Consider the following 13,941-nt stretch of genomic DNA (forward strand, 5'->3'; position numbering starts at 1 on the left):
TGCTGGAGACAACAAACTTGTGGTATGTGTGGCTTTGGATAAATGTACAGTTTTTCTCTAGGCTGCAAACTTAGTTGGAGTGTATCACGTTCAAGTCATTAAAACAGAACTTGTGCCCTCTACGCTAACTGGGTGATAGGCATGATAGCTCACCGACAAATAACCTTCCTTAGTTTGCTTGGAAAGAAATATATATATATATATATATATATATATATATATATATATATATATATATATATATATATATATATATATATATATATATATATATATATATATATATATATTTTTCACCAGAAACATAAGCAGAATTGGCTGTGTTGTTAATACCGCCATTCTGTGAAATGTATTCTGTGGCCCTGGGCCCATCGCCCTTGCTTTCAATTATTTCAATTTCGAGGCTGAGAAACGATTTGATCTCGTGTCTGGCTTTGATGCGGAACCGAAAGGATGCACGGAACTGGTTGTCCTACCGGTTTATTTACACTGGTACGCATACGCTGTCCTGTGGCCGGAGGCTCCCTAGGTTAGCGGAAGGGTTTGCCGAGGTACCCAGAACTGTTTCCAAGGTTTCCGCGGATTGGGGCGGTTGCGCGGAGGTCGCTTCTAGGAGCTAAGGCAACCGAGATCTTCCCAGGCTGGCAAGGGCGCCCCCTTGTCCCGCGGCTTCGGGAATCCGGCGGCAGCAATGGCTCCGGTGTCTGGCTCACGTACCCCGGAGCGGGAGGCCTCGGGCTCCGGGGGAAAGCGTCGCAGTCTGTCGAGGAGCCCCAAGCCCACCAGAGCCGCCCGCTCCCCGCGGAGCCACCACTCTCGCTCACACTCTAGCTCTCGGTCCGGCGACCGGAATGGCCTCAGCCAAAGCTCCCGAAACCAGCCCTACCGCTCCCGCTCGCGGTCTCGCTCTCGAGAGCGGCCTTCTGGGCCCCGTGGCACTCCCTTCGCGTCTGCCACTTCGTCCGGCTATTACGGCGGCTACTCGCGCCCCTATGGGAGCGACAAGCCGTGGCCCAGCCTCCTGGACAAGGAGAGGGAGGAGAGCCTGCGGCAGAAGTGAGTGAGACGGGCGCGAACCCGCTTCATCTGTCATCTCGCTCCGGACCCTTCGCATTTAGCTCCCTCTGCCACGCGACGGCACTGGGTTTGGTTTTTTGGTTTTGGCCTGCCTCGCGCCCATTTTCCGCCCTTTCTTCAAGGCACCCATGGCAACCCCCTCTTCGCCCTTTTCCTCCTGTGTATTGTCACTCATCCTCCAGCTTCTTCATACAGTGTCCTGATCTCCCTCCACCCTCTTCTCCCTCCTAGCTTGTAGCGGACACGGCCAATCCGCAAGGACCTACCGGAATTAGGTAGCATTTACTGGCTTTCTGTCATTATCTTTCCTGAGCTTGTTTTTATTCCCCACTACACTGAGCTCATGGAAAGGAGGTGCCCGATTTCGTTCATCAGAGTTCGCAGTGCCTGGCACTTAGTAGGCGCTCAACCTTTGTTTATTGCACGAATGGACAGACGTGTTAGGTTGGAGATAATAACAGGCTTTGTAAGTGGAAATTCTTTGTAGGGCCTTGGGAAGGGTTGAGATGAAGGGTTTAACTTAAGGGTGGAAATTGGAGAGGAGAAAAACCTTCCTCTGAGACAAGGGGATTGGATGAATATGGGAGAAGTGACCTGCTAAGCTGTAGGTGAGGCTACCTTGAGACAGGTCTGTTAAAAGAGCTCAGTGAGTGGTGAAGAATGAGGCGAGGGTGAGATCAGGTGTCCTCTATTGAGAGTGACTACTGGAGGGGGAAAATATTTTAAGGAGAAGAAAAAGGGTTATAATTATTGCGGGGATATCTGAGGTTTATTGAGTTAAATTATGTGTCAGGCACTGTACTGCGTTACCTGCACTGTGTGTTAAAAAAAAGAGAGAGAGAGATTTAAAAGCATTAAAATCATTGAGGGGCAGGCTCGAGATGTCTGATAACATCTCTGAGAGTTGGGAGATGTCTTCATAATTCTATTTCTTCTAGCAGTGAGAGGTAATAAAGCAGAGTGATGAAGAGGACAGGCTCCAGAGTCAGACGGCCTGAGACTGAAGCCCTGCTTTGCCACTTAATAGCTGAGTGACCTTGGCCAAATCACTTAACCTATCTTAGCTTCATTTCTTCACCTTTAAAAAGGGAATAAAAATAGTGCCAAGACTTTTAGGTTTGTTGTAATGATTTGGTGTCTGGAACATAATAAACATTCCATAACTGTTAGCTATTAGTGTTTCATTCCTTGGAGCAGAAACAGTAAAAACATTCCCAAGTTAGGTTGGAAACATACATTTTCAAGTTAAGTTTTTCAGAAAGGTCCCCCCAGTGTGTGTCATTCAAAATGCAAATGGATTCATATTGGATAATCTTTACCAAAACATAAAAGAACTGCTTGGATGAAATTTCTCTTTGTGCGTGTAGAAGATAAGTAATTTCTCTTAAGAGGACAGATGAAGCCAGGTAGTAGCAGGGATGAGAACAGGACTGCATGCTCTTTATAGTCCAGCAGGCATCCTTCCCTCAATGTACATATATTCCTAGTATGGTTATGAGTCTTTTTAGATTGTTTCTTCAGGTGGAAAATCCTCTGAATCTGACTCTGCATTGTTATAATAGCTTTTCCACTGAATAAACAAGTAAAAAGTAATTTATTCAAACAATCAAACCAATTATATTTCTTTTGTAAGGATGTTCTAAAACAAATGGAGCCACAGCAGCTAAACTTTGAGGAATTGAACCTTAGTTTTTTGTTTTCCAGTTTATGGATAACAGCAAAAATTAAACAGAAGAAACCACAAACATTATAAAACAAAACAATATTTTTTAGTGTCCTCCAAAAAGTAGGTAGAGAATGTACTTCTTTTCCAGAAAAGGACTAGCGGGAAACAGAGAGGGAACAAACCCTGTACCTCATTGACTACAGCTTTTCACACATGAAACTTCTTATATTTTCAGCGCTACCTTCATTTTCTACTTCTAATGCTTCATCTTTATTGTTTTCATTAATTCTTGGGTTTCTGAAAATTGAATGTTTGACTAAATTGAAAGAAATTTTTCTCTGCTTTCATAAATACGGGAAACCCTAGTGGTGTAGTGGTTAAGTGCTACGGCTGGTAACCCAAGGATCGGCAGTTCAAATCCACCAGGCGCTCCTTGGAAACTCTATGGGGCAGTTCTACTCTGTCCTAGAGGTCGCTATGAGTTGGAATTGACTCGACGGCAGTGGGTTTGGTTTTTTGTGGGGTTTTTTTTTGGGTTGCAGTAGATGAAATGGGCAGTTAGGAGCTATGCCTTGCATGGGACAGAAGGGATGCACTTCTCAGTCTCCCATGCTGTGTTTCTGGCCTGGCTTCTCAGGCTGTCTGTTGTCTATGCCATTCGATAGTGCTATTGTCTTCTCAGGTCCTAAGTGTTGGGTTTATATTCCCACAAAATTTTTATTAAAGTTTAAAATGTAAAGTTAAAGTAGGACTCAACTAGATTCCTGTTGAATCGATTTTATGTTTAGGAAACAGAATACACCTATTGACTTAATTTGCATGCCCATATCTTCCAGAAGATTAAGTGAGAGAGAGAGGATTGGAGAATTGGGAGCTCCTGAAGTATGGGGACTTTCTCCAAAGAACCCTGAACCCGAGTAAGTGGTTAAAAGTATTTTTAAATACGTTATACCATTTGTTTAAATCTGGAATCTGTTCTCAGAATTTTTGTTAACTAAGTAAAGAACTTTAAGTATACCTCATTTTTTTTCCTTGTGATTTCTGCTATTCTACTCTTTAATTTTGAAAAACATGGAACGTAATAGCTAAGGATTGAAACATGTCGCTAGTGAATTTTAGCATGCAAATTGTTCCCTTTAAATTGTAATTCATGGGGTATTTCCTATCCATAGAAGGGTACAATGTCAAAATTAAAACAAATAGTACATTTAGTCTTCCTATACCCAATACGATCTGAAGGCTGAATGCTTTTTCCGTATTTTCTCTTTTTTGCTATTCACAGTTTCCTCTTCTCTCTCCTCTGTTTCTATGTCTACTTTAGATTCACTTGAGACAAAGTGCTTGACAGGAAACATGTAATTTGTAACAGGGTGATAAACCATTATTATCTCCAGCTTGTTGTAATTGACACCTTTGGAAAATGCTCTAGGAACCTGAACCCTTAAGATTAGAATTGGCAGGAGCTCTAAAAATAACTTTCTAGCCAATACCGAAATTATTCCCGATGTCATCAGAGATTAATGTAGAAACTCCCTTTCTAAACTATTGTAGAATTTTAATAATACTCATTTTCAGAATTCTCTATAACAGAATGAAGACTCTTTATACCATAGTTTCTTAGGCTTGTCTTGCTCTGGGGAGACAGAACAGTTGCTGTTCTACTATATGTCCTTAACTTACTTAGGAGAAAATCGTGAAGTCTTCCCTCAGCCTTCTTATCTCCTGTTTCTTTCATCTTTCCTTTTGGTTCCTGTTCCCCTATTTTAGCCATTGTGGTTTCTTCTGAAAATATAAGTCCTCCACGCTGCTTTCAGCATGACTAGTGCTTTCTGAACTCTAAACGTAAATGTAAGTGATTGTTTTATTTTTATGAAGGTTGTACAGCCTGGAACTGTACCCTTACAAAGGCATCCCAGCACTTGCTTATAATGGTTCTTGGACATTCTGTGTCATTACTGAAAAATTTTAAATCCATATTTTTATACTTCATGGTTCATATTTTGTCACTTTTCTAATTCTTATAACCATTTTCTTTAAATTCAGTTCTGATGAACATACACCAGTAGAGGATGACGAGCCAAAGAAAAGCACTTCTTCAGCTTCTACTTCAGAAGGTATTCTTTAAATACAGACCTTTTTTATTAGGAAGTTAAAAATGGGCTTATTAATAGTTGAGCGTTACACTTTGTTTTTACTCAAGTTGTCCATCTAGTCCTTTTTAGTATTTTAATTACAGTAAAATCGATGCACAGTAATACTTCTTTAGAAGATACTTTTTATTTGTATTTTATATAGAAGAAAAAAAGAAAAAGAAGAAGTCTGGTCGTTCTAAAGAAAGGTTGAAGAAAAGGAGGAAGAAAAAATCATCCAAAAGAAAACACAAGAAGTATTCTGATGACAGTGACAGTGACTCTGATTCTGAGACAGATTCTAGTGGTAAGAAAGCCAACATGATTCTGCAAGCCTTGTTTTAAAACTAGTTTTACATCTTAGGTCTTATTTTAGAAGAAAGCTCTTAAAATCAGTAGTAATAGCCAAGATTTTTAAAATACCCGCTGACCATGCCAGGCACTGTGCTAAGTGCATTCTATTCTTTGTTACTATTTAATCCATGCAGTGGATATACATCTTACAGATGAGGACATGGAGGCGCAGAGCAGGTTATAAGTACCACACCCAAGGTCACACAAATGGGATTCAAATCTCAGCAGTCTGACCCCAGAACAGTTGTGCATAGATTGTACAAGGCCTGTGGCACCCAGCCAAGTCAGGGATTGGGCTGCAAGGCTTGTGACACCAAATCGGCCCAGTGGAAGGGCTCTTTTGTGTAATTCTCATACCCAAAGGGCACCTTTGTACAATTTCCAAAAAGGCATGCTATCAAGCGCCCCCTTCAGGCTGTCTGCCAATTTACAGGAGGCACTCCTGGAGAGTCACATCACAAAAACTCACCTTTCTGTGTCCTCTTCTGGCTGACCATTGAAAAGAGAGTGCCTCCCCTGAGGTTGACACAAAGGTGTCCCTTCCCCTGATGCCGTCCGGTATCCTGGCCACCATTGTCACTTCTCTTCCTCCTTACTGCTGGAAGACTAAACTTTCTTAAAGCACAAATCTGAGCATGTCAGTCCCCAACTTCTACTCCTTCAATGGCTTTCCATAGCCCCCAGGGTAAGGATCACATGCTGATTGACCCCTCTCTAACGCATATATTCCGTCACTCTCTTGCACCACCCTCTCTAGCCTGAGAACTACTTTCTGTTTCCTCAGTTTACCATGTTCTTTCCCTTGACTCTCTTACTTGGTACAGAGTCCCTCTGCCTACAGTCTCTCCTTCCATCTGTCTTGGCTTATTCATTTCAACAATGGGCATGCATTACTTTTGTAATAAGTCTGATTTTAAAAAGTACTAGCTTTACAATCACCTTTTCCTGGTCAGCCATTTTTCACCCACCCTCCCCAAATCAGTGTGCGTGTGAGACGCCTCTGTGCACCTAGAATACTCCATGCTTCCCTCTGTCCCTCCGGATTGTATTTATCTCTTATCTCTCATCTCCCTTAGATGGAGCTCCTGCACAGCTTCCCTCCCCTCCCAGACTCACAAAGTTTTGTTTTGTTTTTTCCGTTATGAAAACCATCAAACATTCATAAAAGTAAGTAGTAGAGTTTATCAGAAACCAAACCTGTTGCCCTCGAGTCAGTTCTGACTCATAACAATCCTGTAAGACAGAGTAGAACTATCCATAGGAATTCCAAGTCTGTAATCTTTTTTTTCTCCTAAATTTTATTTATTTTGTTATTGTTAAGAATATACAGAGCAAAACCTAGACTAGTTCAACAGTTTCTACAGGTACAATTTAGTGACATTGATTATATTCTTCAAGTTATACAACCATTCTCACCCTCATTTCCTGAGTTGTTCCTCCCTCATTAACATAAACTCACTGCCCCCTAAGGTTCCTATCTAATCTTTCTTCCCAGTTGCTGCTGTCAATTTGATCTCATATAGATAGTTCTTAAAAGAGCATAATGCTGAAGGCAGACCATTTTTACTAGTTAAGCTAAACTATTGTTCAGTTTTAAGATGACTTCAGAGATATTTTTGATTTAAGGTTTAAAGATTATCTCAGGGAACTGCTTTTTTTTTCCTTCTCTGAACTTTTTCTTTTAAATTTTTACTGTGCTTTATGTGAAAGTTTACAAATCAAGTCAGTCTCTCATACAAAAATTTATATACACCTTGCTATATAATCTTAATTCCTCTCCGCCTAATGAGACAGCCCACTACTTCCCTCCACTCTCTCTTTTCATATCCATTCCACCAGCTTCTGACCCCCTCTGCCCTTTCCTCTCCCCTCCAGATAGGAGATGCCAACATAGTCTCAAGTGTCGACTTGATCCAAGAAGCTCATTCTTCACCAGCATCTTTTTCTATTCCATTATCCGGTCCAATCCCTGTCTGAAAAGTTGGCTTTGGTAATGGTTCCTGTCCTGGGCCAACAGAAGGTCTGGGGGCCAAGGACGCTGGGATCCTTCTAGTCTCAGTCAGACCATTAAGTCTGGTCTTTTTACACGAAGTTGAGGTCTACATCCCACTGCTCTCCTGCTCCCTCAGGGGTTCTCTGCTGTATTCCCTGTCAGGGCAGTCATCGGTTGTAGCAGGGCACCATGTAGTTCTTGTCATCTCAGGCCGATGTAGTCTCTGGTTTATGTGGCCCTTTCTGTCTCTTGGGCTTATAATTACCTTGTATCCTTGGTGTTCTTCATTCTCCTTTGATCCAGGTGGGTTGAGACCAATTGATGCATCTTAGATGGCCACTTGCTAGCATTTAAGATCCCAGATGCCACTCTCCAAAGTGGGATGCAGAATGTTTTCTTAATAGATTTTATTATGCCAGTTGACTTAGATGTCCCCTGAAACCATGGTCCCCAAACCCCCACCCCTGCTATGCTGGCCTTCGAAGCATTCAGTTTATTCAGGAAGCTTCTTTGCTTTTGGTTTGGTCCAGTTGTACGGATCTCTTCTGTATTGTATGTTGTCTTTCCCTTCACCTAAAGTAGTTCTTATCTACTATCTAATTAATGAATGCCCCTCTCCCACCCTCCCTTCTCGTAACCATCAAAGAATATTTTCTTCTCTGTTTAAACTATTTCTCAAGTTCTTGTAATAGTGGTCTCATACTGTATTTGTCCTTTTGCAACTGACTAATTTCACTCAGCATAATGCCTTCCAGATTGCTCCATGTTATGAAATGTTTCACAGATTCCTCACTGTTCTTTATCAATGTGTAGTATTCCATTGTGTGAATATACCATAATTTATCCATTCATCCGTTGACAGGCACCTTGGTTGCTTCCATCTTTTTGCTATCGTAAACAGTGCTGCAGTGAACATGGGTGTGCATATATCTGTTCATGCAAAGGCTCTTATTTCTCTAAGATATATTCCAAGGAGTGGAATTGCTGGATCATAAAGTAGTTCTATTTCTAGCTTTTTAAGGAAGCACCAAATCGATTTCCAAAGTGGTTGTACCATTTTACATTCGCACCAACAGCGTACAAGTGTTCCAGTCTCTCCACAACCTCTCCAACATTTATTATTTTGTGATTTTTGGATTAATGCCAGCCTTGTTGAAGTGAGATGGAATCTCATTGTAATGTTGATTTGCATTTCCCTAATGGCTAATGATCATGAGCATTTCCTCATGTATCTGTTAGCTACCTGAATGTCGTCTTCAGTGAAGTGTCTGTTCATATCTTTTGCCCATTTTCTAATTGGGTTATTTGTCTTTTTGTAGTTGAGTTTTTGCAGTATCTTGTAGATTTTAGAGATCAGGCACTGATCAGAAATGTCATAGCTAAAAACTTTTTCCTAGTCTGTAGGTAATCTTGTTACTCTTTTGGTGAAGTCTTTGGATGAGCATAAGTGTTTGATTTTTAGGAGCTCCCAGTTATCTGGAAACCCTGCTTGCATAGTGGTTAAGTGCTACGGTTGCTAACCAAAGGGTCAGCAGTTCAAATCTGCCAGGCACTCCTTGGAAACTGTATGGGGCAGTTCTACTCTGTCCTATAGGGTCGCTATGAGTTGGAATCAACTCGATGGCACTGGGTTTGTTTTTTTGGGTTTTTCCCAGTAATCTAGTTTCTCTTCTGCATTGTTGGCAATATTTTGTATACTGTTTATGCCATGTATTAGGGCTCCTAACATTGTCCCTTTTTTTTATTATTTTTATTGTGCTTTAAGTGAAAGTTTACAAATCAAGTCAGTATCTCACACAAAAACCTATATATACCCTGCTACATACTCCCAATTGCACTCCCCCTAGTGAGACAGCCCAGTCCCTACCTCCACTCTCCCTCTTTGTGTCCATTTCGCCAACTTCTAACCCCCTCCACCCTCTCATCTCCCCTCCAGGGAGGAGATGCCAACATAGTCTCAAGTGGCCACCCGATCCAAGAAGCTGACTCCTCAACAGCATCCCTCTCCAACCCATTGTCCAGTCTAGTCCCTGTCCGAGGAGTCGGCCCTGGGAATGGTTCCTTTCCTGGTCCAGCAGAAGGTATGGGGGCCATGACCACCAGGGTCCTTCTAGTCTCAGTCAGACCATTAAGTCTGGTCTTTTTATGAGAATTTGGGGTCTGCATCCCACTGTTCTCCTGCTGCCTCGTGCTCACTGTTGTGTTCCCTGTAAGGGCAGTCATTGGTTGTAGCCGGGCACCATCTAGCTATTCTGGTCTCAGGATGATGTAGTCTCTGGTTTATGTGGCCCTTTCTGCCTCTTGGGCTCATAATTACCTTGTGTCCTTGGTGTTCTTCATTCTCCTTTGATTCAGGTGGGTTGAGACCAATTGATGCATATTAGATGGCCACTTGCTAGCGTTTAAGACCCCAGACGCCACTCTCCAAAGTGGGATGCAGAATGTTTTCTTAATAGATTTTATTATGCCAGTTGACTTAGATGTCCCCTGAAACCATGGTCCCCAAACCCCCGCCCCTGCTATGCTGGCCTTCAAAGCATTTAGTTTATTCAGGAAACTTCTTTCTTTTGGTTTAGTCCAGTTGTGCTGACCTCTCCTGTATTGGATGTTGTCTTTCCCTTCACCTGAAGTAGTTCTTATCTACTGTCTAATTAGTGAATACCCCTCTCCTACCCTCTGTCCCTCCCCCTTCTCGTAATCATCAAAGAATATTTTCTTCTCTGTTTGAACTATTTCTCAAGTTCTTATAATAGTGGTCTTATACAATATTTGTCCTTTTGCAACTGACTAATTTCACTCAGCATAATGCCTTCCAGATTGCTCCATGTTATGAAATGTTTCACAGATTCCTCACTGTTCTTTATCAATGTGTAGTGTTCCATTGTGTGAATATACCATAATTTATTTATCCATTCATCTGTTGATGGGTACCTTGGTTGCTTCCATCTTTTTGCTATTGTAAACAGTGCTGCAGTGAACAATGGTGTGCATATACCTGTTCGTGTAAAGACTCTTATTTCTCTAGGATATATTCTGAGGAGTGGAATTGCTGGATCATATGGTAGTTCTATTTCTAGCATTTTAAGGAAGCGCCAAATCGATTTCCAAAGTGTTTGTACCATTTTACATTCCCACCAGCAGTGTATAAGTGTTCCAGTCTGTCCAACATTTATTATTTTGTGTTTTTTGGATTAATGCCAGCCTTGTAAGAGTGAGATGGAATCTCATTGTAGTTTTGATTTGCATTTCCCTAATGGCTAATGATCATGAGCATTTCCTCATGTATCTGTTAGCTACCTGAATGTCGTCTTTAGTGAAGTGTCTGTTCATATCTTTTGCCCATTTTCTAATTGGGTTATTTGTCTTTTTGTAGTTGAGTTTTTGCAGTATCATGTAGATTTTAGAGATCAGGTGCTAATCAGAAATGTCATAGCTAAAAACTTTTTCCCAGTCTGTAGATAATCTTTTTACTCTTTTGGTGAAGTCTTTGGATGAGCATAGATGTTTGGTTTTTAGGAGCTTCCAGTTATCTAGTTTTTCTTCTGCATTGTTAGCAATATTTTATATACTGTTTATGCCATGTATTAGGGCTGCTAACATTATCCGTATTTTTTCTTCCATGATCTTTATCGTTTTAGATTTTATATCTAGGCCTTTGATTTTGAGTTAGTTTTTGTGCCTGGTGTGAGGTATGGGTCTTGTTTTCATTTTTTTGCAGATGAATATCTAGTTACGCAGTACCATTTTTTAAGGAGACTGTCTTTTCCCTATTTAACTGACTTTGGCCTTTGTCAAATATCAGCTGCTCATACGTGGATGGATTTATGTCTGCATTCTCAATTCTGTTCCATTGGTCTATGTATCTGTTTTTGTACCAGTACCAGGCAGTTTCGACTACTCTGGTGGTACAGTAGGCTCTAAAATCAGGTAGAGTGAGGCCTTCTACTTTGTTCTTCTTTTTCAGTAATGCCTTACTTGTCCAGGGCCTCTTTCCCTTCCATATGAAGTTGGTGATTTGTTTCCATCTCGTTAAAGAATGTCCTTGGAATTTGGATCAGAATTGCATTAAATCTATGGAATGCTTTTGGTAGAATAGACATTTTTACAATGTTAAGTCTTCTATCCATGAGCAAGGTATGTTTTTCCACTTATGTAGGTCTCTTTCGGTTTCCTGCAGAAGTGTTTTGTAGTTTTCTTTGTATAAGTCTTTTAAATCTCTGGTAAGATTTATCCCTAAGTATTTTATCTTCTTGGGGGCTACTGTAAAGGCTACTGATTTGGTGATTTCCTCTTCGATGTTCTTTTTTTGTGTAGAGGAATCCAACTGATTTTTGTATATTTATCTTGTATCTTGATAATCTGCTGAACTCTTCTTTTAGTTTCAGTAGTTTTCTTGAGGATTTTTTAGGGTTTTCTGTGTATAAGATCGTGTCATCTGCAAATAGAGATACTTTTACTTCTTCCTTGCCAATCTGGATGCCCGTTATTTCTTTATCTAGCCTAATTTCTCTGGCTAGCACCTCCAGCACAATGTTGAATAAGAGTGGTGATAAAGGGCATCCTTTTCTGGTTCCTACTCTCAAAACTCTATGGGGCAGTTCTACTCTGTCCTATAGGGTCACTTTGAGTCGGAATCGACTCCATGGCACTGGGTTTTTGGGTTACTGTCAAGGGGAATGCTTTCAGACTCTCTCCATTTAGGATGATGTTGGCTATTGGCTTTGTATAAATACCCTGTATTATGTTGAGGAATTTTCCTTCTATTCCTATTTTGTTGAGAGTTTTTATCATGAATGGGTGTTGAACTTTGTCAAATGCCTTTTCTGCATCAGTTGATAAGATCACGTGATTCTTCTTTTTGTTTTATTTATATAATGGATTACATTAATTGTTTTTCTAATGTTAAACCATCCTAGCGTAACTGGTATAAATCCCACTTAAAAAAAAAGCCAATCACAGTGCCGTCGAGTCGATTCTGACTCATAGCAACCCTATAGGACCGAGTAGAACTCCCCCATAGAGTTTCCAAGGAGCACCTGGCGGATTTGATCTGCCCTCTAGTTAGTCACCGTAGCACTTAGCCACTACGCCACCAGGGTTTCCAAATCCCACTTGGTCATGGTGAATTTTTTTTTAATGTCTTGTTGAATTCTATTGGCTAGATTTTTTTAATTTTTTTTAAATACTTTTTATTGTGCTTTAAGTGCAAGTTTACAAATCAAATCAGTCTGTCACAAATAAGCTTATATACACCTTACTCCATACTCCCACTTACTCTCCCCCTAATGAGTCAGCCCGCTCCCTCCTTCCAGTCTCTCCTTTCGTGACAGTTTTGCCAGTTTCTAACCCTCTCTATTCTCCCATCTCCCCTCCAGACAGGAGATGCCAACACAGTCTCAATTGTCCTCTTTATACAAGTAGCTCACTTTTCATGAACATCTCGCTCCAACCCATTGTCCAGTCCCTTCCATGTCTGATGAGTTGTCTTCGGGAATGGTTCCTGTCCTGGGCCAACAGAAGGTTTGAGGACCATGACCGCTGGGATTCTTCTAGTCTCAGTCAGACCATTAAGTCTGGTCTTTTTATGAGAATTTGGGGTCTGCATCCCACTGTTCTCCTGCTCCCTCAGGGGTTCTCTGTTGTGCTCCCTGTCAGGGCAGTCATCGGTTGTGGCTGGGCACCATCTAGTTCTTCTGGTCTCAGGATGAGGTAAGTCTCTGGTTCATGTGGCCCTTTCTGTCTCTTGGGCTCATAGTTATCTTGTGACCTTGGTGCTCTTCATTCTCCTTTGATCCAGATGGGCTGAGACCAATTGATGCATCTCAGATGGCTGCTTGTTAGCATTTAAGACCCCAGACGCCACATTTCAAAGTGGGATGCAGAATGTTTTCATAAAAGAATTATTTTGCCAATTGACTTAGAAGTCCCCTTAAGCCATAGTCCCCAAACCCCCGCCCTTGCTCCGCTGACCTTTGAAGCATTCAGTTTATCCCGGAAACTTCTTTGCTTTTGGTCCAGTCCAGTTGAGCTGACCTTCCCCTTATTGGGTATTGTCCTTCCCTTCACCTAAAAAAGTAGTTCTTATCTACTAACTAATCAGTAAATAACCCTCTCCCACCCTCCCTCCGTCCCCCCCTCGTAACCACAAAAGTATGTGTTCTCAGTTTATACTGTTTCTCAAGAACTTATAATAGTGGTCTTATACAATATTTGTCCTTTTGCCTCTGACTAATTTCGCTCAGCATAATGCCTTCCAGGTTCCTCCATGTTATGAAATGGTTCACAGATTCGTCACTGTTCTTTATCGATGCATAGTATTCCATTGTGTAAATATACCATAATTTATTTACCCATTCATCCGTTGATGGACACCTTGGTTGCTTCCAGCTTTTTGCTAATAAACATGGGTGTGCATATATCTCTTTGTGTAAAGGCTCTTATTTCTCTAGGGTATATTCCAAGGAGTGGGATTTCTGGGTTGTATGGTAGTTCTATTTCTAACTTTTTAAGAAAACGCCAGATAGATTTCCAAAGTGGCTGTACCATTTGACATTCCCACCAGCAGTGTATGAGAGTTCCAATCTCTCCGAAGCCTCTCCATCATTTATTATGTTGTGTTTTTTGGATTAATGCCAGCCTTGTTGGAGTGAGATGGAATCTCATCGTAGTTTTGATTTGCATTTCTCTAATGGCTAATGATAGAGAGCATTTTCTCATGTATC

General features: G+C 41.1%; 1 protein-coding gene across 2 annotated transcripts in view; it reads left to right on the top strand.

The window, feature by feature from the left end:
* Positions 1 to 494: 494 nt before the first annotated feature.
* NKAP (NFKB activating protein) overlaps positions 495 to 13,941 on the top strand; it is a 41,538-nt gene continuing 28,091 nt past the window's right edge. The window contains exons 1-4 of one of the 2 annotated variants that reach the window (XM_049872506.1): positions 495 to 1,056; positions 3,532 to 3,660; positions 4,787 to 4,857; positions 5,039 to 5,179. In XM_049872506.1, coding sequence (XP_049728463.1) covers positions 692 to 1,056; positions 3,532 to 3,660; positions 4,787 to 4,857; positions 5,039 to 5,179 — 706 coding nt within the window. In that variant the 5' untranslated portion in view covers positions 495 to 691. The remainder of the gene's footprint in view (positions 1,057 to 3,531; positions 3,661 to 4,786; positions 4,858 to 5,038; positions 5,180 to 13,941) is intronic. The other variant, XM_049872507.1, reaches the window with a different exon arrangement.

Source organism: Elephas maximus, chromosome X (genome assembly GCF_024166365.1).
Source record: "Elephas maximus indicus isolate mEleMax1 chromosome X, mEleMax1 primary haplotype, whole genome shotgun sequence".
Taxonomy (NCBI): Eukaryota; Metazoa; Chordata; class Mammalia; order Proboscidea; family Elephantidae; genus Elephas; species Elephas maximus.